The sequence below is a fragment of the Myxocyprinus asiaticus genome, chromosome 35 (genome assembly GCF_019703515.2).
Source record: "Myxocyprinus asiaticus isolate MX2 ecotype Aquarium Trade chromosome 35, UBuf_Myxa_2, whole genome shotgun sequence".
NCBI lineage: Eukaryota > Metazoa > Chordata > Actinopteri > Cypriniformes > Catostomidae > Myxocyprinus > Myxocyprinus asiaticus.
This window is the reverse complement of record NC_059378.1, coordinates 2,289,465-2,316,859: the sequence shown is the minus strand read 5'-3', so window position 1 is coordinate 2,316,859 and position 27,395 is coordinate 2,289,465. Positions and strand designations below refer to the sequence as shown.

The following is a 27,395-nucleotide window of genomic DNA, read 5'->3' as shown; positions in this document are numbered from 1 at the left end:
GAGGTGATGTCAATTGCAGATTAAAAATGTATTTTAATAATAGTTTTTACTGATTGTCAACAGCGGATCGCTTGCCTATGTGTATACAGTATCACTTAAGTCTGATTTGTAGAACTGGATGTTTTATTTAATTTTCCAGAGATATGGAATTACTCCTATTCAAATTATTGAATAATTTTTCTTGGAAGTTTTACATAATAGGTCATAAAAGTAACCTAACATTGAACCTTTGCTATAGTTTATTCAAAGAGGATTTTAGAATTATGAGTCTCACATGAGTGAATAATTTAATGCACATGGCTGTAGCTTGTAAGATTGCTTATTTATTGAGAAACCAACATTCGGTCTAACAGTGATATTTATACCTGCAGAAGAGTTGCTGTGTGTATTTTATTACTATTTCTGCAATATATATTGCAGTATGTTCATTCTATACATTTTACTGCCTGCCTGTAACCATCCATGTGACTGAATCATGTTTATTTGTTCTCTAAAGATTTAAAACTATGGGGTTTTGCTGCTGTAGTTGTATGTGTGCTTTGTTTTTCAGAGGTTCTTGATTGAATTATCTAATGCTTTATTACCAATGTGGTTGCTTGAAATGATTTAATAAAAACAAATATGCAGTAGTGAGTTTAAAGTGCGTTCCTTTACCCTATCTATCAATGGCATGATTTTTTCATTTATTTATTTATCTTTTTTTTATTTTTTTTATTGCATTGATATAAAAACAATGTAAAAAACAAAAAGGTGTCATCTGATTGAAGTCTCAAAGTCTGTCCCAAATGCACACTTTTACCACTCATGCAACCCCATGGACTTGCTGACTAGCGCCCCATCTGTCTGCTCTCGCTTACGCCACCAAAGTTTGCACACAGAGGAAGGGACAGGGAGGGCATATATCTATCTCATTAAACAGCTTTTGCGGTCAAATCTTACTAGGACATAATGTGATTAATTAGTGCGCTGAATGTTTATGTGATGACATTCGTACGACAGATGGTATTGGTTTTTGGTTATCATCATTATTCCACAAATGCTGTCGACTGAGTTTAACTTGTACTGAATCCTGAATATTCCATTAAGTTGTGCCTTTATGGATTCACTTATTATTTGATATATTTATTCCTTAGATATTTTTTGGAGATGATAGTGGAGGGAGAGTTGGGAAATGGGATCGGTCATGACGCAGTGATATTATTTGCAGAACTTTTGTCTGTTAATAAAGGCTCTGCTCATATTTGATTGTTTCTGACAACCCACCTGTGAATGTGTAAGAGCAATTTCAGAGCTTTGGTCAGATGTGTGAATTCTGAGTGTAAAACTTGTCAGACCCCAATTTCACATGACATTTCTTTTAGCTCTTTTTCACAGTTCAAGTGCACATTACTCATTGTTAAATAAATGATCAATGAGTCGGCTCAGTTGTCTAGGGCACTGTTCAGCAGCTGACCTTGAGAGATTCACAACTATCAGTGTTTGTGAGCATGTGCTTGCTAAACTTTTAGCTGGTTTGTTCAGTCTGGTTGTGTTTTGCTGATTACGCTTGACATTTTTTAAGATACACTGGGACGCTGGATGGAGAGAAACCGAGATGCTTTCATGAGAAGTGAAAGATATGCACGAGGGAGCCATCAAGATTCCACTTCATGTAACAGTGCGGCCTGCCCTTTTGTTTGCAATGTTTATTATATAATGAGGGATGGGCCTGTGGTTTATGCATGCATGGGCATCAGGAAATTATGTATTAGCAGTTCAGGGAACTATCCAGTTCAAAGGGAATTCTAAATCTCCCATAGTGCCACCACAAGCAGTTTTTTACTCTTTGTTCTTTTCGAGTCTCGACTTGGAACCATTTCTTTGCTATCTGCTGAGTGGACCATAAAATATAGCAAGTGACTACAGGTACCTCAGATCATATGGGGGTGACGGTGTGTCTTTGCTTGTGCTGTTTTGTTTCATCCATCTGTAGATGAGTTTGTACATGGATTTTATGGGCCCGCAGATGTAAACTATAGAGGGGTAAACTTATATAGCTGTGAATGAAAGACCTTAGCAAATATTATTTTTGCATTCCAATACAGCAAAACATTGTCTGCCCATTTTTTTCAGCCATCTGGGTTCCCATTCATTTCTTCTTTATATAAACTTTATATAAAATCCTTCATAAGAGTTATGAGCCATGCACCAAACCAGCCAACACCGAGAATCACACCATCACTTAGTTTGTTTTGAGGCAAAAAATTATTTGAAAATCAGACAAAAAGACAAAGGTACAAGATATATATATATATATATATATATATATATATATATATATATATATATATATATATATATATATATAAATAAATAATTGTTTTCTCTCTTTTTTTCTCTTTTTATTTTATTTTTTTTTCCTGTTGTTGCCAGAGTATTACTACACAAAGAATCATGTTATAAATTTACACGCAATAACTGCAAATTTGAAAATTAAAGAACACATGATTTAGGCTGCTAAATTAAGGTAAAAATGTGTCATGTGAAAAGGGTCCATAATACGTCTCTATTTCAGGCATGCTTTGTTTCACCATGTAAATGTTTTTAATGGGTGCATGCAGTATTTTTAGCTCCTGATGAACTGTTTGGCTTTAGTCAGGTGAAGCTGAGCGTAAAGAATTACACCTCTTACGGGAAAACTCTCGGAGAGGAGAAATCTCCAGTTGCCTTAGCAACAGATTTTTTTCCCCTTTTTAACAGGTCTTGGTTCAAGGTGCTCAAAAAGAAAAGTTTAAATCAGGCAAACTAACTCAGCCAGACAATAGAGGAAGAAAGATGAAACAGGTGTGTGTGTGTGTGTGTGTGTGTGTGTGTGTGTGTGTGTGTCGCATTCCCTGTCGAGTCTTTCAGCGGGCCATATTCACTAGAGACCAAGCAAGTGTGTTCAGGGCCTACTGGGACACACACACACACACATTGAAATGCTTCTGTTGTGCGGCAGGCACTCTGGGTGGTTGTGTGAAATTATGATTTAGCTCCCTGATAAAGAATAAAACTTGAAAACATGTTCCCATCTGAATTCTGTCACATGCTGAGCAGAGGCCAAGATGGTGTTACCTTCACTTCTGCCTGAAGGTTCATTTAAATTTAGACTTTAAAGGGTGATTTTAATGTCTTACCCTGAAGTATGAGCAGTAACATTCATCTGGTCTCAAACTGTGTCCTGTATGTGTGTATAGATTTGAACTGGTTTTATGTACAGTAAAACATTCATGAGGAACACAAAAGGGATGATGGACAGGAACCTGCGCTTTATCGAAAAATAAAACCATGATGAAAGGCTATATAATTGAGCATGGTTACATGCACATCAATATGCTAATAACTTTCAAAAATCTGCATAATCGCCTGCGACCGCGTGTACACATGTATGGACATTGTATTTTGGCATCGCTATACGCAACACATAATTTAAATTCATTTAAACCGACTGATCTCAGTTCAGGAGACTCTGTGCTGTCAGTAAATGGTTAAACTTTAGACTTGAGTCGTGACAAAACATCATGGTAATAACGGTAATGAACATCATGGAGATTGTCTTTGGGAGAAACGCCAACAAAACTACATCTGGTAATAAACCTAATTAAGTTTTTAAGTTGAGTCAAAAGATTAGAGTCTGTAGTTTCATCCGATATGCCATTTTATTTTATTTTTTATTTGAGCAATTTATCGTGTAACGCCACGCTGCTAAACACAATGTACACTAATGTGTACTATAGCACAAGGTGTTCCTTAGAAATCTCATTTTTTCTGTGCATTATCAAACTGAGAATCAATGAGTTCATTCAAAAACTGAAAATGTGTCTTTCAGAGGCTTTATATGGAGTTAGGATGAAAATAAGGTGCACTTCAAACTGTTCTGAGACCAGTGCAGACAGACAGCACACTGGAGGTTCAGTCATTCACTAAATAGGGAGCAAGGGAGCATCCTATAGCTCTCTATGCAGTTAAGTGCATTCACTCCTAAAATCTGATCAAAAGTTCAGTTTCAGGCTGCAGATGATGTTTGGACCACTCAACATGTTTGACAGACATGTGACAATGATAATCAGTACATAGATTCAGAATTTATAATGTATCATTTTATTTTAACATGGTTGGCAGTGATTGGATGATGCTGGACGTTACTTTGAATCTGAATTAATTATGATAATTTATGATGTAATGTCTGTAACGTCTCAAACACATGAATAACCAACACTCCTGGAAAAAAAAAAAATACAAAATAAAAAAAAATAACATTCTATAGCTTGGTATTATTTAAAATTTCACAACTTTTAAGGTATATATTTATTTATTTTTTTTAGGTTTTTTGCATGTTTATTAGATGCTACTAGTTACAAATCAAAAAAGGAAATGGGAAATACACACAGCAGTCACACTCTGCTCACAGTAGGTTATTAAAAAAACACAGGAAAACACATTTATTTGAAGAGACTTTAAATCATCAGGATGTTCTTTTCACGGCAAAACATAAACAGTCACACACAACACTTGCACACATTAGATAAGCTGGTAAGAATGCTCTTAATGTGTATTCAGGGGTGTAAAATAATTGAGTAAAAATACTTAAGTATTATTTTTGGGGGATTTGTACTTTACTTGATTGCAATTTAAACAGAATACTTTTACTTAATTACATTTCCAATTTTATTTTAGCCTGAAAAGTACTCACTACATTTTTTAAATCATTTTATTTCATCTTACTGGACTGAAGCCGCTTTTTCACTGCATCTGACAAATGACAGATGACAGACCAGAAGTCAGTCATTTCAAACGGAGTGTCACACCGTGGCTGTGTGGAGTTCTGACCATCTGCAGATGCGGAATTTCAGATCTGATTTGAGCTTCAGATATGTTGATATACATGTGCGACCAGACCGTATTTGACCGCCCGACTGAATGTGATGTACTCATTCAAAACTATGAGCACGAAGTGAAAAACACAGAAGGTTTTTGTCTTACACTTTATTCTACATGCCTGCTACTTCTACAGATTGGACGGTATGAAGTCAAAAATGATCATTCAGTTTCCAAATATATATATATATATATATATATATATATATATATATATATATATATATATATACATATACTATACACACAAGCGGATTTAACTGCAGAATGGTGCGATTTTTCCAGTCTGAATCAAGTCTCATAGATACACTATATTGCCAAAAGTATTCGCTCACCCATCCAAATAATTGAATTCAGGTGTTCCAATCACTTCCATGGCCACAGGTGTATAAAATGAAGCACCTAGGCATGCAGACTGCTTCTACAAACATTTGTGAAAGAATGGGCCTCTCTCAGGAGCTCAGTGAATTCCAGTGTGGTACTGTGATAGGATGCCACCTGTGCAACAAGTCCAGTCGTGAAATTTCCTCGCTACTAAATATTCCACAGTCAACTGTCAGTGGTATTATAACAAAGTGGAAGCGATTGGGAATGACAGCAACTCAGCCACGAAGTGGTAGGCCACGTAAAATGACAGAGCGGGGTCAGCGGATGCTGAGGCGCATAGTGCACAGAGGTCGCCAACTTTCTGCAGAGTCAATCGCTACAGACCTCCAGAGTTCATGTGGCCTTCAGATTAGCTCAAGAACAGTGCGTAGAGAGCTTCATGGAATGGGTTTCCATGGCCGAGCAGCTGCATCCAAGCCATACATCACCAAGTGCAATGCAAAGCGTCGGATGCAGTGGTGTAAAGCACGCCACCACTGGACTCTAGAGCAGTGGAGACGCGTTCTCTGGAGTGACGAATCACGCTTCTCCATCTGGCAATCTGATGGACGAGTCTGGGTTTGGTGGTTGCCAAGAGAACGGTACTTGTCTGACTGCATTGTGCCAACTGTGAAGTTTGGTGGAGGGGGGATTATGGTGTGGGGTTGTTTTTCAGGAGCTGGGCTTGGCCCCTTAGCTCCAGTGAAAGGAACTCTGAATACTTCAGCATACCAAGAGATTTTGGACAATTCCATGCTCCCAACTTTGTGGGAACAGCTTGGGGATGGCCCCTTCCTGTTCCAACATGACTGCGCACCAGTGCCCAAAGCAAGGTCCATAAAGACATGGATGAGCGAGTTTGGAAGTGTGGAAGAACTTGACTGGCCTGCACAGAGTCCTGACCTCAACCCGATAGAGCACCTTTGGGATGAATTAGAGCGAAGACTGCGAGCCAGGCCTTCTCGTCCAACATCAGTGTCTAACCTCACAAATGCGCTTCTGGAAGAATGGTCAAAAATTCCCATAAACACACTCCTAAACCTTGTGGAAAGCCTTCCCAGAAGAGTTGATGCTGGTATAGCTGCAAAGGGTGGGCCGACGTCATATTAAACCCTATGGATTAAGAATGGGATGTCACTTAAGTTCATATGCGTCTAAAGGCAGATGAGCGAATACTTTTGGCAATATAGTGTATGTGCAATAAATAAACTGCATAGTTACTTTGTACTAGACCACAAATAACGCTGATCAAAGAATGTTTGCCAGTATAGAAACCACTCAGATGAGTTATGAAACATCTTAAAGATGACATAAAATCGGGGCCTGCGTAGCTCAGTGGTAAAATACGCTGGCTACCACCCCTGGAGTTCGCTAGTTTGAATCCCAGGGCGTGCTGAGTGACTCCAGCCAGGTCTCCTAAGCAACCAAATTGGCCCGGTTGCTAGGGAGGGTAGAGTCACATGGGGTAACCTCCTCGTGGTCGCTATAATGTGGTTTGTTCTCGGTGAATTGAGCGTGGTTGCCGTGGTGGATGGCGTGAAGCCTCCACACCCGCTATGTCTCCGTGGCAACGCGCTCAACAAGCCACGTGATAAGATGCGCGGGTTGACTGTCTCAGACGCGGAGGCAACTGGGATTCGTCCTCCGCCACCCGGACTGAGGCGAATCACTATGCGACCACGAGGACTTAGAGCGCATTGGGAATTGGGCATTCCAAATTGGGAGAAAAAGGGGGAAAAACCCCCCCCCCCCCAAAAAAAAAAGAAATGACAATCAAAATGGACCCTTTTTATTACCTAAATGTCTTTGTTCTCATTGTGTTGGACTCATCAGTGCACAGTATTCTAAGGTTTTTCAAATATTTATTCAAAGTATAATTACTTTCTCTGCCTCTAAAGCGACTTTTCTTCTAAGATAGCCAAGGCCGCATTGGTGGGAAAAAATGTCAGCCAATAATATAATTTCACAATCCATTCATATTCATAGCCCTAGTTTCTCTCTGAATTTCTGTTTCACTCATAAATACGGTGTTACATTACAGAACTTAAATTCATTGTGAATGCCGTTTCATGTTGTTTCATTTTTTGCTACATGTTCAGCATCTTGACATGTTTTATGCCTTTGTTTATATACCATGTTGCCATTTTTTCTTTAATGTGAAATATTTCAAGAGCCCACAGCATGCCATCTGTGTCTAGTTTCATGAGTCCCTGAGATCTTTGATATACAGGAACTATTTTGCGATTTCCTACATCACTAAACTCCCTGATAAACTTTTCATCATTCTTGTTTTTCTGTCTTCTGATGAATAATTCCTTGTATGTGCTGGCTGTGCCCGCCATTGGTTTTTGGGGAGGGTACAAATCCTCCTCAAACATTTATGGCTGGGAGAGCTTTGAATCAGAGTCTGTTTCATTGCAGATTAGCGCCGCCTGACACACACACAGAAGATGCCTGCTACAAGTTTGCAGGATGTTTACACATAAATTAGGCATTTGGCTTTGCCCTATTTTCTTTTCCTTTCTTTCTTATCATTTGCTTGTTTCTCCTTCTCTCTGTCCATCCATCTCTTTGTTGCAGTTTGGATGTGTTGTGCTTTTGATCTGGATGGGAACATGTGTTTACAGTGTGCGTGCTTGTACAATCGACTGACATCTGATTATGATAAACAACTCTAGATATATTAATCATATCTCTGTATTGAGTATATTAATTACACTCTTAATTTGTGATTGCTAATTGCAAATTGTGCCCTGCTCACCCCCACCACCCCTTCAACAAACACTTAAACACACAAACACCCATCTATGTCTGTGTGCAGGCTCTGAATTGACTGCCGACTGTTTTTTCTGTGCTGTTATTGATATTAATACAACTTATAAGAAATGATTTTCTGTTATTTTGAACAAATATTTAGGAGCAATGGGAGGTGAATTAAAACATGCTACATTTGAACCATTAATCTGACTCCATCGGAGTTTCTTCCATAAAAACATGAAAAATCATTACTGCAATGATTCATCTAAACTAGTATGTGTGATGTGAATTATAATGTGAGTTAATAGCTCTGTTAAAAAGTCTAGTGAGCTGCCTACCTGGATGGCATCTTAAGTCATTCAGAAAGTAGGCAGCATAATTGTTTTGCCTTTAAATGATCAAATTCCCAGTGAAAAACAAACAAACAAACAAACAAAAACAAAAAATAAAAACAACCGAGACGGTAGATGGAGGTGAGGCACATGTTGACTTTAACCCTTTAAGCCTGGATACATGAGAGAGTGAGAAACAAAAATCAATATATTAATAACTGCAGTCTTGACCAACACAAAATAGGTTTCGTTTTAAAGCTTAGGAGCTCTACTTTCCAATGCATGCAGACATTATGACCAAAACTGAACAAGTGCTTTGAAATTGGCAGACAAATCAGAAGTGTTCAATTTTCATAATTTATATATAAAAAAAGAAATTGCTCTGAATGTATTATTGCAATCATTAAAAAATATCAAATTCATCAAATAGCCATGTGTCATATGTTGTTGGAAAGCTCTCAAAGAGTAGAATACAACAAGTCTATTTGTTTTACACACAGACAGAAATATAGCGAGTAATAGCTAAGAATATGTCTTTGACAACTATGTTGGTGTTGCTTATATGCTGCATTTTTTATTATAAATTTACGAAAAATTAATGGAACCTAAATATCACATAACATTACTTAGAGGTGGTGATTGTCTTTCAAACGATCACACATACAAGGTAATTGGATGCATAGATCATTAGATAATCCACATGAAGCACAATGTTACATATGGCCACCAGGAGATGGCGCCATATACATGACACAGACTCAATGATGACTCAAATGACACTGATGAAAATCATTCTGTGAAATCTCATTACTAAAATCATGTCTGCATGCTATGCACACCTTTAGTCATTGTTGTGTTTGCATGTGTAATTAGTTCTTATGTACAATTATTATGTTTTATTTGTTCGGAGAGACTTTTGGACACATGGAGACATTTTTGGACACTGATAAATTTTTGCAATGCTATAACTTTTGATTGCTTCATAGTATCAACACTAAATTTTTCTCAGATACAGTTGACATGATCAGGAACAAAGCAGTTTTTCAGAGCCACCTTATTTACACTTGGAGATATATAATGTGAAAATAGAAAAGTAAGAAACAAGTACATTTTTTGGCTCAGTTGTTTTTGTGATTTGTCAGCAGTTTCTTAGACTGAGAGTCCTTAAAAATCCTTAAAAAATTTGAAAAGTTTTCTTTACAATAATACCAAACACTTGACCTTCCTTGTCAAGCAGTGTTATAAGCCTTGAATTTTCGGTATGCCACTGAAACAGGAAATTTTTATTTAAAAACTCATTCAGAGCTTAAAGGGTTAAATATACAAATTTCAATACTGAAATGTATTTAATATACATTTTACCCAATTTTTGTGTCCGCTCTGTATTTTTATGCTTATTAGAGAATCCCCCGGTTAGCTTAGCAACACGCTTAAATACAAACTCTATTATGCCATTACAGTGAGTCAAGTCTCATGTGTTACAAAACAGTCACTTATGAGGTTCTACTTTAACCAGGATTCAGCTGCCTATGTAGGCAGCTTATTAGATTTTGGAACAGAGCCATTAGTGCAAAAACTTTACAGTAAATTTCCATTTGGTAATATTACTTAACTATATATATATATGTATATATATATATATTATCATGCAAAAAATAAACCATATTTTTACAGCAATTGTTAATACTGTTTAACATTAATTTCAAAATGTGCTAATTTATGTATTTTTATTTATTTTTTTTAAAATAAAAGTTTGAGTAACATTAGTTAATGCAACATGAACTGACAATAAAAAAAAAAAAAATTACTATTAACCAAGATTAATGAATGCTGTTTAAAAATGTTGTTCATTGTTCTCATTGTCAAGTTTCTCTCTCTTCCTCAGATGAGTAGCGTGAAGCATCTAAAACCCAGACTGAACTCCATCCTATTTAAACTACAGTTTGAAGAGCAGGTGAATAACCTGCGTCCGGATATTATGGCGGTGAACGCAGCCTGTGATGAGGTGAGGAAGAGCAAACCCTTCAGCAGGCTCCTGGAACTCATTCTGCTCATGGGGAACTACATGAACGCTGGCTCCCGGAACGCCCAGTCCTTTGGCTTCAACCTCAGCTCACTCTGCAAGGTACGTATGGAGAGAAAGGGATTACTCACCTCCACCGCATATTTTGGGTTTCATATATAGGCTCACACAGTTTCATATATAGGCTCACACAGAATCTACACTGTGGAATACTTTTTCCCACATTTTCTGCACAGATTGTAGGGGAACTTCTACAGAATTCTGCAGAATTAATTCTATATAAGTAAGATGTGTGCTGAGAGGTAGGTAGCAGTAAGGATTATCTAAATGTTATAACAGGGCCAAGCACTGTAGCAGTAGACACACATTGCATCATGTGCCCTTATGGCATGATGGCAATGACAATTAAAACAGTTTTATTTCAATACACCAAAGTTTTGCCAAGATACTACCTAACTTCCTGTTTGGCATCCTCACTGTCATATTAAATGATGTGTTACATTAATTCTTTTATTATTTATTCATTCATTTATTATTATTATTATTAGTGCCCGACTGATATATCGGCCGATAATAGCCTTTCACCGATATATTGATATCGGCGTAAATTTTACCAATATGCGCCGATATGAAAACTTTTTTTCAGAACATATAATGCAGAAAACAATGCTTTAGAATTGGTGTCATAGTGTAGTTTGTCCAGCAGAGTACGCTCTGACATTGTTTACAGAGCTGACTCTGAGCTGATGCTGGCTCTGCAGACAGGGCGGAGTTGAGCGGTGTCTCGGTAAGTTAACTAGTTTGTGAAATACATACTGGAAACTTAATAAACAACATCATTTTCCCTTTTCAATATTACTAATATAACATTAACCTTGTCCCTGACAACCATGTCACTCATGTCTGTTTGCTGTTAGCCAGCTATAGTTTGTCAGTGCAGTCAGTAATGTAGCAGATTGAAAGGTAAACATCAGAGCATCTTTTTGCAGCTCAGCAGACAACGGTGCGGTGGTGGATTGTGTCTGAGTGTTGATTTCATGCTATGTTGTTACATAGTTGGTGAGACACAATGCTGGAAAGTAAAATAAACAATGTCCGTCTTTTACTCTCTGTGACAACGAGCTTATAGCTAACTAGCTAATCACGTAGTTACTTTCAGTAACTATGTTTCCATCCAAGGATTTTTTGCGAAAAAAGTTTTAGCGCATCAAAATATAGCTGATGGAAGAGTATCGACATAAGATTTTTCCATTTAACTCTAGCGCATAAACTCTGTTGATACTTCAAATGTCGCGAAAAACTGGTTTGGAAACACTTTTTGTCGAGAAAATCGTCATTAATGCAACAATATAGTGTCAAATGACAGAATTTACCCCAATCATTAGCCTGTGTTAATCATGACGACAGTATACGTCCTTGAAAGCTAATTTATTGTACGTGATTATGGATTGATCTTAATGGCATATAGATCCGATCACTGCAAACATGACACTTCCAGGAGTACCAACACAAATATCTCGTATCAAGACATGCACATTGACAAGTGCACGGAGAACAAATGAATGGCCACTCATTGTGATTAATCGCGGTAGCCATCCGTTTATTTATTAAAGTTGCTTTTTCACACCATTCAAAATAATAGACAGCAGTCACGGAATTGGCCCACAATACAAAAAACATAATTTCTGTGAACAAAGATGTTTTAAATTAAAAATAAATACACAATACTAGAAGAAAAGCTTCAGTGTGCTTTTTTGGAACATTAACATATAACCCAATTATATTAAATTATAGTTTAGCTTGCTTATGAAAAAATGCTGGCAAAATTCCCTGTATTAAATTAAATAAATAACCAAACGAAAAACGCATTAAATTAAAAAAATAAATTACCAAACCATTTTTATTTTTTATTTTTAGACCTATATATCTTTTCTTTACACAAACTTAAATTAGCCGTAACCTGTTCTGTAGACGAATAAAGTCGGCTGAATGTCATTTTCTACACTTCAAGACTATAAACTATCAGAACTATTTGTCCAGTGCCAAGTTCACTTTCAGAAAACTAGCTTTTGAACCTTTTAAAACGTTTAAATATTTTAAATCTAACCCTCTTTACCTCGGATCGCATTTGCTGAGCTTCTTCAGAAAATGTAAACTGCATTATGATGCTAAAATAAAATTTAAATGATAATCAAGTTCAGTTGGTCGTTAAAAGTTGCTGGACAAATATACGGACGTAATGCAGTTGTGATGGCGATGCTTTAGATTAGATGATTGTTTAAAATAGCATATTGAATATCAGGAATGTATCATATGTAAACCCTGATATTACACTGCATCAGTGTTTATTTAATAGCTGTGCACACAGTATATACACATCAATGGATGGTGTTTATACTAAGACTGAAAGTTTCCTCACTAGTTGGTGCAGGTTGCCAGCTTGAACAGGGCCATGACGATTCGCTTTCAGGTCAGAACCGGTGGCAACCTGTGATAGACGCAACATCAGGACCAATATTATAGTCCTATCAGAAGAACAACTGTTCCTTTTGATTGCAATTCCTCATCTTCTGATTGCATTTATTTGTGAAATTAAAATGACAGTAATCTGTCTAATTTCAATGAATTGTCTCAGTGCTCTCCCCATTTTACCAAAACTTCAGAGGAAAAAAAAAATAGGGACATCTGGGAGGCGAATTAGCGATAAACACACATTTCTGTATGGAAATGGCTTCAGGGAAGATTTCTTTTGCGATAAACCAAAACTTATGTGTCAAAGTGGTTTTTTAGGCATGACGTCATCACGCACACCATTTTTATCAATAAAAGGCCATTTGAATGGAAACAGGCTGAAGACGGCAATTTTTGCAAAAAAAAGTGTTACGCATTTTCACTTTGTCGATAACAAAATAGCACAAAAAGTGGATGGAAACTAGGCTATTGTTGTCAGCTGAGGATTCACAGTTTGGTACCCCCTTCATTATTTGACCCAAATTTGCGGATGATCCAATGGAATCAGTAGGAAATAGAAATGTATGCTTTCTGTAAAAATGGCGGAAGATGAAAACAATGGTTCCAGGGTTTTTATTTATTTATTTATTTTTATTATTTTTTTATTATTATTATTTTGTCTTATTTTCTGGAGAAAATAAATATATTTTAACATCCTTAAAACAAGAAAAAAAATGTTGAAGCAGATTGGCATGAGATATTAAGTCTTGTTTTCAGATAAATCTCACAAAATATGTAGGGGGTGGTGCGCGTGTGTGTATGAGCATATATATATATATATAAATTGCCAACTGGGTAAGAAAAATAAAGTTTTTAAAGTTGTTTTTATTTTATTTAATTTTTTATCTTACCTTATTTTCAAATATTTGTTTGTTTTTTGTTACAAGCACAAACTTTAACATTTTGTAAATTTTGTTAGGTTCCTTGTCTACAAATGTCTTGTCATTTCACTACAAGTAAATGTATCTTTTTCTTTTCTTTTTTCTTTCTTTTTTTTTTTTTTTTTTTTTCCTTAAAGAATGTTTTGTTTACTGGAAAACACGACTCGTTAAGAAATCTTGGCAATACATTTTATAATTTTTTTTTTTTTTTTTTCAATGCACTGTTTTATAGCTCTGGTCTCCGAAACAGAAACCAGTGAAGAGGCTGGTTTCCTAGACATGAAGCATAGTCCAAGAGAACCTTCAAAAACAATATAATTCCATCCAACGCTGTTATAAATATTTTGGCCTTTCTCTTTTGTTGTGTTCATCTGGCCTCCCTCATGTTCTCACACGTAGACTGTGGACATTTTCAATCAGATGCTCTATTCCTGCTCTGTTTTTGGGAAGAAGATGACAATTTATGTTCCTCTGATGTTTGTGGAGGAATCAGAGCCGAGTCACCATCAGGCACGAGTGTCCGGCTACTGCCTCTGTGTCCTTCACTCCCCTCCCGCACATTTCCCATTACCTTGACCCCTATCGGCCGGTCCATCTAAAGTGCCTCTCACTGGAGACGCCTGACAATTGAGAAGATCTCATTTGATTTAACACTATCAAGCACTCAAGACCACAGTAGCCATATCTGTTGGCATCTATCAAAGTGCAGAGACCAAAAACCACTGTTTTTTTTTCTTCTGTTTCCAGAGATAAGTCTCTGAGAAATGACATAATGCAGATTTAAGTTTGTGTATATGTTGGTAAGAGGGGAGGGTCTTTATTTTCTGTTTAGTCAGGTGCATTAGCTAATGTAAAGCTAATGGATTACTGCATGTCTGTATCCTTTTGCCAGGTCTCACACAGGTGGGAATAAAAAAAATCAGTTTCTGCATAGAAAAATTGAACTGGAGTTCAGATTATGTCCTTTGACCTCCTCTTGAACATTTCATGCTTAAGCAATTTTTTTTTTATTTTATAGTTATATATAGACAATAATAGGGCATTAGCATATACAACTAAAAATAGTGTCAAGTTATTTATTTCAATGTGTGAGGGTCTGTTCAGATATCCGTACAGACCCTCACACATTGCAATCAATAACTTGACACTATTTTTAGTTGTGTATGCCCTATTATTGTCTATTTTTACAGTTAGGGATTTAAACTAACTCCTAACACTAAGTATTATACCTTAAAGCAATTCTATAGACAAAGGTTGAAAGGGATAGGAGTGAGAATATCATAGAGGTGTTGAGGTGGACTTTTAATTTGGGACAGTAAACAACACAGAACCCCTTAAAGGAATATTTCACCGAAATTTAATTTTAAATAATTTTCTAATCATTTACGCACATTCATACCAACACAAACTGGTATAACTTTCTTCTGCGGAAAACAAACAAATATTTTTTAATGGAGTTGTGGCATATTCACAATAAGCCAAAATTTTCGATGTGAACATTCATTCCGAATGAGCTTTTGAATAGGAACAATGGAGTCCTATGACACTATTCACACTGGGTCTGACAAATCGTCCAACGACAATCTGAAGTTTTTACGGAGAGCAGTTCAATTTTTTCTTCTTCGGACTGCAAAGAAAACTGACTCGCCATCGAGATGTAAACCTTTTGCCATGTTCCCAAAGTCGCTGCTGCTGCCAAATCTAGTGCATTGGTGGGACTAATCAACTGGAAAACACTTGCTGTGATCTTTTACTTGTCTCACACAAAAACTCTCAATTCAATACAAATATGCAGTAACTATAAAGTAATATATAAGCTGTAAATATGTTCTTTATATTTAGAATAATTATTCATTGTGCTGTTACCTCATATTTTATTATATACCTGATGTTTTGTCTTAATTTACATTATTAAATATATCACCTGTTATATTATCCTGACATTAAAAAAGCATTGAGGTTTGGCAATTCGTTTGGACCACACAAATATTCTTGTAACGGTGCTCTTTTTCTCACCACGCACAAGAAACCCTGAATTCAATACAAATATGCAATTATTAAATTAAGACAGTGAACAGTTTTCCTTAAATTATTTTGTTATGTTATGCATAATTTTATGCTATACCTGTTACTTAATGTACATTTTGCCACATGTATACATCACTGTACCTTGTGATAAATTATCCTGGCATAAAAAAAAAGAGAAGCTGGGTTCGGAAGTTTGTTTTTAATATACTGATAGCGAAATGCATGTGCAAATATACAGTACATACACAGAATGTATATTTATGCAACAACTCTCTTTAATCTCACTTGCACAAAAAAAAACAAACTAAAAACAGATTGTATATTCCCTTAAATTGCTTTAACAATCAGTGAGAAACATGTTTTGAGAATTATAATTTTTGGGTGAACTATTCTTTTAACAGCCGCCAAGCGATGCCCTTACAAACACCCACAATGTCACTAATATGTTCAGAATATAAAGCTAGATTCTCTATAACATTTTTGTAAACAGGGTGTATCTTTTTTCCACTTTATGTAAAGTCCTCTAAAGAGAATATGTTTGGATGAGTGGGTGAAATTGTATGCGAGTGGAAATTTTGGTGTGTGAAGAAGGGCAGTAGGGGACTATAATTAATTACCACAGCAGCCATGCAGATTTACTTAAGTTTCCATGGTGACTTGCAATTCATTTTGTTATCAGGCTTGATCCTTCTCTCACTCTTTTTCTCTTATTAATATTCCTCTTTTTTATGATTTTCACTCCTGTTTGGTGCTAAAACTTTCAGAACGGCCATCATTAAATTAGTCTCTCTCTCTCCCTCTCTCTTCTCTCCATCTCTCTCTCTCTCTGTCTCTCTCTCTCTCTTTCCATCTCTCTCTCTCTCTCTCTCTCTCTCTCTCAATTCAATTTCAAAGTACTTTATTAGCATGATTATGTTTACATTCAATATTGCCAAAGCATTAATACACAAAACAGATAATGACAAGACAAATAATAATAATAAAACAGTAACAAATAACAATAAAAATAAGGTGCCAGGTAATGAATAAAATAAAAACTATAATAATATACACTATACAATCTAAAATAAAATAAGCATTTTACAAGACATAATGAACATTAAAAATACTGTGACTGAAGTACATTAAGACAGTGACTGGTTTCTGAGGGTGTGCAGCTCAAAAATGGATTTAGCTGCAACTGATGCATGATTGTCCTCCCCCAGTAACACCTGCATTTGATCTGTTTCCGCTGAACTGGAAAACTGTTCGTCAAAGTGTTTCTCTCTCACCTCTGTACATTTCTCCCAGTGAAGAAGAAAGTGTGTCTCTGTCACAGTGAGCACAGACTCATTCATGTTTGTCTGTGTCTGTCTTTTTCTATGGCCAGACTGTGATCACTGAGTGTATTTGGTGAGGATCCGTCTCTGTTTTGGATCTCTTACAGTGTGGAGATATTCTGCTAGATTATACGTTCTGTTTGGGGTCTGATAACATTCCAATTTGCTTTGGTTTGTACTTTCATTTTCCCAATGGTCCAAATATGAATTTGTGCTTTCTTTTATGATTTGGTTTTTTGTGATTTGGTTTTGTTCAGCAGTGCTGGTCTGAAACTGGTGTTTGTTAGTTGTTAGTGTGTTTGTGAGTTTCAGAGTCAGCTGATAAAGGGGACTGGTTTTAGGCTTCAACTGTTGGGTTTTAAGGGCTTAATTTTGCAGTTTGTTAGGGGAACGTGAATTTAGGTGTGTCCAAAGTTTTCCAATATGTATAATTAGCGGGCATCTGCCTAGTTTGGCTCGGCATGCATTAGTAGGTGTTCTGCATGCAGGGATTCTATGGGGTGTTTTGATGGACGTGCTGGTTGACTATCGTGTGTAGCGTGGTGCGGTGGTTTGGTAGGAATCCAATCTGACTCTTACTCAAGACATTGTGCTTGGTAAGGAAGGCCTGTATCTGGGCATTCAGGATACAACAGAAAGTCTTCCCCAGATTATTGTTCACACAAATGCCTCGGTAGTTATTGGGGTCGAATTTGTCCCCACTCTTATATAATAGGTGTATTAAGCCCATACTCCAGGTATCAGGAAAATAGCCAGTTTGCAGAACCAGATTGTACAGTTTTAACAAGGCCTCCTGTATTACTGCAGGGCTGTGCTTCTGCATTTCTGTTCTAATGTTGTCTAAACCACATGCCTTTCTGGGTTTTAGTTTCTTAATCGCATCTGTCAATTCTTCTCTGCTAATCTGATAGTCTTTTGGTTATTTTTTTGTATTGTAGATGCCAATTGACTCATCTTATTTTGCATGTGTTTCTGGTCAGGTGTGAGATTTTCTGGAGAAACAACTTTGAATAAGTTTTTAAAATAGCCTTTCCATAATTCTCTTTTTTTTTTATGGCTATGTCCTGGCTGTGTTGTTTATTCAGACTGTTCCATTTTTCCCAGAACTGATTATAATTAATTGAGTCTTCAATTTCATCAAGAGTGTGGTTTAGATGTTGTTGCTTTTTGTGGCATATTGTATTTTTATAATCCCTGTGTGCTTCACAATAATTTTGTCTGGTTTCAGATCTCTTTCTCTCTCTCTCTCTCTCTCTCTCTCTCTCTCTCTCTCTCTCTGGGATAATGAAATGCTTCACCTGGAAGACTTGAAAAAAGACAACAGACTGTATGTGAACACATTTACATTCAGGATGTAACCCTTTAAACTCTGTGGGTGTTTTTAAAGGCCAATTCACACTGCCCCAACGTTTTTGCCAGATTAGTGTGTTCACCTTGTTGGCATTCGTTTGCATCTGTTTTCACCGATTCAACATGTTCAATCGGTGTTTGTCGGGTCTTTGAATGTTTGAGCAGTCTGGTATGATTTTCCAACAAAGTATGAAGTAATCTGACTTCAGCGCAATCCGTTGCCATGACAATGAGGTAAGTGTCCTTGTCAACTCATAGAAAATGAACACGTGCGGCTGCAACTGCATTGGTAAATCAGGACAATATGTACAAATAGATAAGACACGGACAGAGATTAATTTGTGCTGATGTGCTCTTCACTCGCATGAAAAACACGAATCATTTTTTTTATCAAACGGTGACAAATCACACAAATTATAAACACTGAACTAAATCCAGATCTGCAAAAATATTAACTTATATTTGCAATAATATAAAATATGAACTTTCCTGATATTTTGTGGACAAACCTAATGTGTAAAATGTTTATTTATTTATTTTAATTTTATTATTATTATTATTATTATTATTATCAAATATAATAAATTCTGAGACTCTTAGCCTAAAAAATCTGCTGGGGGGGAAAAACAAACCTTGAGCCAAAAATTTAATTTTTTTCCTTATTTTTCTGATTTGACATTATACGTGTATCTCAGTGTAAATAAGGTGGCTTCAAAAAACTGCCTTTGTTTTGTTCCTGATCATGTCACGTGTAACTGAGTAAAATTGTGTTGATATGACAAAGCAATCAAAAGTTACAGTGTTACAAATATTATTTATCCTAGTGTCCAAAAAACATCTCCAAGTGCTCAAAAGCCTCTCCAAACAAATAATACATAATAATTGTATATAAGAACTAATTACACAACAATGACTAAAGGTGGGCTCTCTCCAAAGCATGCAGGCATGTGTAACAGGATCTCATTCAGTTCCATTCTGTGTCATTTGAGTCATCATTGAGTCTGTGTCATTTACTTCGTGCCATCTGCTGGTGGCCATATGCAATAAGAGTGAATGATCCTCTCTGCCCATATTTGGATGACTTCCAAGACTTGTGTGTGGGCTCGTTTTAAAGATAATCACCGCCTCCTGATTTTGTAAAATTTTTCGTGTAGTTATAAGCGAAAATGCAGCATATAAGCAACACCTGTTTACATGTAACATGTATGTCAAAGACATACTTAGCTATGACTTGTGATTTTATATATATATATATATATATATATATATATATATATATATATATATATATATATATGAGTAAAACAAATAGTCTGGTTGTATTCTGCTATTTGAGAGCTTTCTAATGACATATGGGACATGGCTATTTGATCAGTTTGATGTTTTTAGAGATTACAATCATATATTTAGTGCAAAATTATTAATACATTATCAAAAAGGAACACTTCGGATTTGTATGCAAATTTCAAAGCATTTGTTCAGTTTTGGTCATAATGCCTACATGCATTGTAAACTAGAACTTCTAAGCTTTAAAATTAAACTTTGTGTTGGTTAAGTCTGTAGTTCTTAATATTTGGGCTTTTTTTTTTTTTCCTCCAAAAGAAAAAATATATATATTTCTGCCTGTTGCTCAGACAAAGACATGGTATGGCTTAAGAAGACTAGTGTGCAAGTCATTTTGATAGCTTTCTCATTCTGTCTTCTGAAAGAAATTCATACATGCTTGGCATGACATTAGGGTGAGTAAATGACGGCAATTTTTGGTGAACTATTCCATGTTCTTTGATCTCAACATGCAGCAGTGCCTTATCCAGAGCAGCCTTCACCTGCAAATGATGGACTTGTTTTGCCATTTCTGTGATGCTGTTGAATTCAGAGCCTCAATCAGTCAATTGAATCACTATTGTGATGGAGAAACTGAAGTGAACAAGATCACCAGTTGTTTTATTATACATTTATATTATCAGCTTCTCCATACATCTCTGGCTCATTTATGTTACATATCGACACTTACTCATCTTCACACCTGTCCTAATATCCATGTATCGGAACTAATGGAGTGTTGCATCTTCACTGCTGAAAGAGAGACTACATCTCTTCATCCACACGTAGGGATACAGTCTCTGATGGGCAGGAGTAACAAAGAAAGTGTGTCGTTTTCTGCCTTTCAAGTTCTTCGCCTGAGGGCCTGTCCCGATGTTCTCTCTTTCTCTGCCTCTCTTGATCTGATCCTTTGTTTGTTTGTTTTATTCTGAGTTTAACCTGTCAGTGGCTTTGTTTTTGCTTGCAGTGGCTTTATCGAGCATGTTTAGTTGTCAAAGGATTTGAAAGTTCTTCCTTTTGGGTAAATGACTTACACAACACTGTTTGATCTCATCAGCAGAGGACGGTTCAGTATGTCATGGGCATGCTCTTCATCAGCCTCCATGAATGTGGTTTTTATCTTGAAACGTTTTCCGATTGAGAACCGATATTCAAGCTCTTTCACAGACATCAATGACTCCAAGATAAGATTTGGTGTTTTACTTTTTTATTCCTCTGTCATACTTTCTCTTTTGAAATAAGCACAAGTTAGTTTAGAAGAAATCAAAGTCTTTTTATTTTTTTTTTCGTCCTACCGCAAATGATATATTTGAGAACCCCTGTCAGGCAGTGCAACAAAACCTAATTTCATCCACGGCCATCAGTCTGATTCTTCACATGGTTTCCAAATGTTCTGACACTGCAATTATCCAATTGAACCCTGTGTGCATATCCAACACAAAGCCTCTGTCAGAAGACATATATTTAAAAGAGAGTGAGAGAAAGGAGAGGATGAAAATGGACTAGATGGAAAGTCGATTTCTTCAATTTCATATCTCATTTTGTGAGCCCCATTTGGAAGTCCTTTTTCACTTCATCTTCCTCCCCTTTCAAAGTAATAAGGCATCTGAATCAGCAGACTACACCACCCAGCAGAGCTTAATAATGTTTGCACTATCCGTGTTAATCAAATGCGTTTTGCCCAGGCTTATACAAAGGCCTGTATCTTTGTGCTACAATGATAATCATGACTGACATTGAAAATGTCTTGCTTTTCTAGTCCAGCCGCAATTTCTGTGTACTATCAAATTAACTTGTCAGACGTAAAGAAGGCTGCTGCTGATGGTTTCAGTCATGGTTTTTTCTTATACACATGGAAAAACAAAAGATTATTTTTATTTATTTTCAATCATGTATTTCATGGTTTGAAGGGCTGGTGGAGGATGCTAATACAGATGCATTGTGGGTTAATAGTGCAAAGTGTACTCATAGGATGCGTCCAAATACACACGCTTATGCTATGCACTACAATTTACGTACTTGCTTGTGATGGGATAGTCCATATATTTGAGTGTGTAGTAAGAAAGTGTTACACACTTGGGCTGGGTGATATGATGATGTATATCGTGGCAAGGATATAAAATATCAATCGATTAAGATTTTGCTGTATTGTGCATATTGCAATATGTAAATATTCATGTGTGCGGCATTGGCTTATCCATCAGTGGGCAGAGAATTGAAGACATTTTTTTTTTTTTGCACCCCCTAAGCACATTCAATGACTTTTATCTTGCATTTGGCACTTCAAAAGCTCAAAATATTCTTCTCATCTAACACGCGAATGTTTCACGTTGTGAGTGTGGTGCACACTATCTCTGGAGCACACAAGTGCGTGCAAGTTCAGCAGGCTTCCCGATATTTGTGCTCCATAGACAGGAGAGCACAGAGTGAGATCACTCGCGCTACTCAATCACTTTTGACCCAGGAAAACCCCAAATGAAGAAAGACATCTCCACAGAATGAGATGACTCCCAAATAGGTCAAAAAAATGAAGAGAAGCTTGTTACAATTATTATTAAATTATTTATTTGTATACAACATTTGCAGTCATATATAATAAAACTACACAATGATGACTCTAAGACTTTATAGATATTACAGTTTCATTTAAGCTGCTTTGAAACAATGTGTGTTGTGAAAATCGCTATACAAATAAAAATGACTTATTAAAACAGGTGCGACATCTGTTGTGTGGATTCACAAAAGCCGGCACAGATCAGGAAGATGTAGGCCAATCTGCAAACTGCTAATTTCGCACGATGATATTCACTCGCAAGCAGTCTGTTTTACCACCTCAAAATGAAGCACGCAGAAGAATGTTATGAAAGCCAAAAGATGAACTCTGCATTAATTCTGTATTTATTTATTTTATATTTATATTCAGCAAGAAGTGTTTATTTTTTAAATTTTTTTTTTTTACTTATGTATTTTCTTTGTTGCATTGCTTTGATAATATCTTGAGGAAAGTTTATAATAATAATAATGTGTTGTTTTTTTTTTTTTTACTCTGTCCATTTCCAAATGAAGAGAAAATGATATAAGAGAAAGTAGTTTTCATTTATAAAGTGTTTAATTCACTGACTGTTGAGTTTCTAAAAATAGGCAGTACAATATGGTTATTTTATATGAATTTAAACCAATTTTAATTGATTTATCAGATAACTTTTACTATAGTGTGATGTATCATTATTGTGATATAAAATTACTCATATGGTGATATACGATTTTGGTCCAATCACCCTCCGCTATTACACCTTATTAGCCGAAAAGACATGCACAGATGCACACTTTGAATATCCACCAGAAAAATAATATCATCTAGCATCTTTGGCAACTTTTTTCAGCATTAGGTGATTTATTGTATTATTATGCATACTATTTTGGCTGGATAGTATGCAAATTGTAATGCTTATTATTCATCCCATTCATACATTACACAACCGCTGTGGCAGCTTTAGCCTGGAATCTGCATTTTTTTTTTTTTTTTTTTTTTTTTTTTTTTTTGGAATAAGTCAATATGTAACCATCACAGACTCCTCCTTCCAAAAAAAAAGGAAAACGTATATCATCCAGCACTTCTGCCACACTATTTTTCAGTGTATATATTAAGGCCATACACAAATGCATGCACTTACAGTAGTCATGTGATTTCCAACTTTGGACAAGCTATTTATTTAATTGTTGCTGTTCTGATTTAATTTTTATATCACAGTAATTAACTAACTAATTCTTTTCTCTTGTCCTCTCTCCTGTCTACATCTTTGGTTTCCAGCTCAAGGACACTAAATCAGCAGATCAGAAGACCACTCTACTGCACTTCCTGGCAGACATCTGTGAGGAGAAATACCCTGAAGTGCTGAAGTTTGTGGATGATCTACATCATGTGGACCGGGCCAGTCGAGGTACTGGACATCTATTCACATTCAGCTCTTTTTTTCTTTTATAGTTTTATGCCAAGGTGGTTTGCAGGTCTTAGCTGGCCTCTCAACCTGACCGGCTAAAGGTGCTCAACGTCCCTCCCAGTACTCTGAACTCACTTATGCAGTGTGCGTGAGCATAAGAAAATCTCTGTGGTGCATCCGCATCTCTCCTCTCTTATTGAATCAAAAATGTTGTTGAATTTTATCAGATTTTCTACAGCTTTATTTAGCCACACGTTCTCTCTCGCCTTTCACACTTGTCCTTATGTTGCATCTCTGTCTGTCTCTCTCTCTGTCTATTTTTCTCCTCTGTATGACTATTTGTGCTATTTTTTATTTTTTTTCCATTCCACTATTGAACAGCAAGGGCACTTCACTTACTCTATGAATCACCTACCATGTGCCAAACTTTCTCATTTCTCCACGGCTCATTTTCCTGTTGGCTCAGCCAAAGCCCGACAGAAAGTCCAGAACGCCCAGATACTGTACACAAACCTATCAAAATGAGATACATGAAAGTCTTGGATCCATAGCCGCCAACACCGTGCCAGTTCCTTGCCTCCAAGAAGATAAACATCTGACTCATTCAGTATTAACCACACGCATACCCAAACACAGTCTGAAATGTGAGACCACACATTGTACATGTTTTAATTCTGTACCTCAGTTTCTGTGTGTCAACTTCTATAGTGTTGATGATCTTGGTGCTACATGTCCTAATTTTGCTGCACACACTCTATCAGCAACACTGGGCACAGAGATAATGTCAGTCTCTGTTTTCAGTTTTAAGGTGATTTATTGGCATGACAAATATTTTACATTCATATTGCCAAAGTGTTTACAGCTGAGCTGCATACAAATAAAACAGTGTCTCTCGCTCTCTTGCTAATCTAAGATGATATAGGCAGGCAGTCTATGTCTGTATGTGCATGTTTGCCAGACAAAGGGAAGCAAGAGGTCATATTGCCCTTGGCAGCCCTAGAGGCAAAGTCACAACTGGGTGACCAGTCTGACTCATTGCATTACCTAATGCTTCCAGAGAACGGGAGAGAGAGATTTTGGGGGGTGTGGGTACAAATAATTGTACAAGCAAGACTATTAGAGATAAAATGTGTGTGTATGCTGGATGGTGGCTTAAAGGAATAGTTCACCCAAAAATGGAAATTCTCTCATTATTCACTTACCCTGATGCCATCCCAGATGTGTATGACTGTCTTTCTTCAGCAGAACACAGATTAAGATTTTTAGAAGAAGATAGAGCTCTGTCAGGTCCTTATAATAGAAGTACACGGGTGCCAACACTTTAACAGTCCAAAAGTCTTATTTAGGCAGCATAAAAGTAATCAACACGACTTGAGTCGATCAATGAATGACTTCTGAAGGTGGCATCTGGGATGGCATCAGGGTAAGTGAATAATGAGAGAATTTACATTTTTTGGTGAACTGTTCCTTTAAAACGGACCAGGCTAGAATGGCTCCCTGTTTGTATGTCTTTCAGAAACTGTTCAAAGACTATTGGTCGCCCGATATATCACCGTAGCTGATGCATTTTCCCATTTGGCCTATTAGTTTAGCAGGCCGTGACAGTGCAGAGCATCACTAATTTGCATGTGAAGGAGCCGTCTGAGGCATGTACTGTAAACGACCAATCACAGTTTGTTTAGTTGTTTCTGACACCCTGTCTACATCGGGCACGTCCGTTGACAGGACACACCGTGCGGCTTGATGCTGTCTAGAGTGGACACGTTGAAGCGAACATCCTAAATCGTTTTTTTTTTTTTTTTTTTTTTTTTGTCTTGTTTGCAAGAGTAGCGTATGTGCGTGCATTGCAAAATGGAACGGGACTTCCGTGTACTATCTGCGTCACATGGGCCACTCACTTCCAGTGTAGACAGCTTCATTGATTATTAGGGGATCTATTTGCTTTTTACGTAACGCTGGCATCTATGGAAGCCATAGAGTTTCAATTAAAAAAGAATGAGGAAATTAAAGATCAATCTATTAATTTGGAAATAAAAATGTGAATAAACCAATTCATAAATAGACCAATATATAGAATCATTTAAATTTGTTTGTTTAATGTTTAAAATGCAATTAAATGTAACAATTAAATAACACATTAATAAGTCAATTTTAAATCTTTTTTAAATTTCTATAAAGAAAAGCATTTGGCAATTGCGTTCTTTATTCATTTGACAGTCGGGTTTAAAAATGCCGTTGTACAGTTGACTCGTGGGAGCAACCAATGAATTTTCGACTCAGTTTTAAGACACACCCCCTCTCCCACAGGCCACTTAAAGTAGATGTAAGGTGGCCCGTCATTGGGATCAGGTGTCCGCTGCAGCCCAGAACGCATGATTTATTAATGCACAATTTTATTGTTAAATATAATCACATTTTTAAACATTAAATAAATTTTATTTATTTATTTTTATGTATTTATTCACATTTTTATTTTCAAATTAATAGATTGAGCATTTATTTCTTAATTCTTTTTTAATTGGCACTCCACAACAGGGTGTCAGGAGACGCGCACATGCTTGTGATGTCTTCTCAATGGTTCAAAATTACTTGTAACTCAGTTGTCTAATGACAAAAAGGAAAATAGTGCTAAAACTTAAATCATATACTGTCTACATATATGTGGATTGGATATCTTTCAAAGATTTCATTCAAAAATCTTTAAAAAACTTAAAAAGATTTCTTCCTTTGAAGCACTCTTAGATCTTCCTCTGAAACACACATTATATCAGCCTGGATTAAAACTGTCTCTCTGACTTCTGACAAATTCTGCTTTACAGTCAGTCCTTGACAAAAGCAGGGGATGATCTGGGTTGTGTAAAAGCTGTCAGTTGAGAGCGAAAGGGCAACTTTAAAGTAATTGTGCTTCAAGTGCACTATATGTAGGCTAAATGGCTGCTGTTGATGTCATATTTAGGGCTGAACGACTAATCAAAATACAATTGAAATCCTAGTATGATTTGTATGTATGCAGATCTGTTTTCTGTAGTGTATTACACATACTCGGCACATGTATGAAGCTCATGATAGTGTTTTAAAAAGCAGCTATGTACTTAAAAACACAAATTCCTTCTCATGCTCAGAGTTAACAGACACGCTCGAGTTTAGTTCGGTGTCCAACACGCGCTAAACGTGTTATAAGTACAGCGCTCATTTTTGTCATTCCAGATATGCTTGGCCACAAAAAGTTACCCCCCAAATTTAAAATAACCCCATAATACCGGGTTTTTTGTGGATAGAAGAATGAATGAGAGCATTACACTGCATTTTTCATGGCCAGTTTCTCCTTCACATATTAGGTTTGTCTGCAGCTTTTTATTAGTTTCCCTTCTTTCTCTCTGTCCATCTTTTTGCCTCCCATTTCCCATTTCATTTGTGCCGCCTGCTCTTCTGCCCTTCATCAAAGCTGAAGTGGCATTATGGGTAACATATCCCCACCACAGCGTGAATGTGTGTCCCTACCCTCCCCTCTGGAAGCAGCCTCTGATTGTTTTACAGATATTACTTCCATTATTCTGTCCTATAGTTCTGGTGGATATGTAAGTGTTTTTTTCTCTGGGTGCTGGAGATACTTTCATTTAAAATTAGCTCGTGCCCATCAATAATTGTTATGGTTTTGTCTCTTA

The 27,395-nt window shown here is 36.5% G+C and overlaps 1 protein-coding gene across 1 annotated transcript in view; it reads left to right on the top strand.

Moving 5' to 3' along the window:
* Positions 1-27,395, top strand: part of diaph3 (diaphanous-related formin 3) — a 484,493-nt gene that overhangs the window by 308,061 nt on the left and 149,037 nt on the right. The window contains 2 exon segments of the mRNA XM_051672192.1: positions 10,240-10,479; positions 23,601-23,730. Coding sequence (XP_051528152.1) covers positions 10,240-10,479; positions 23,601-23,730 — 370 coding nt within the window.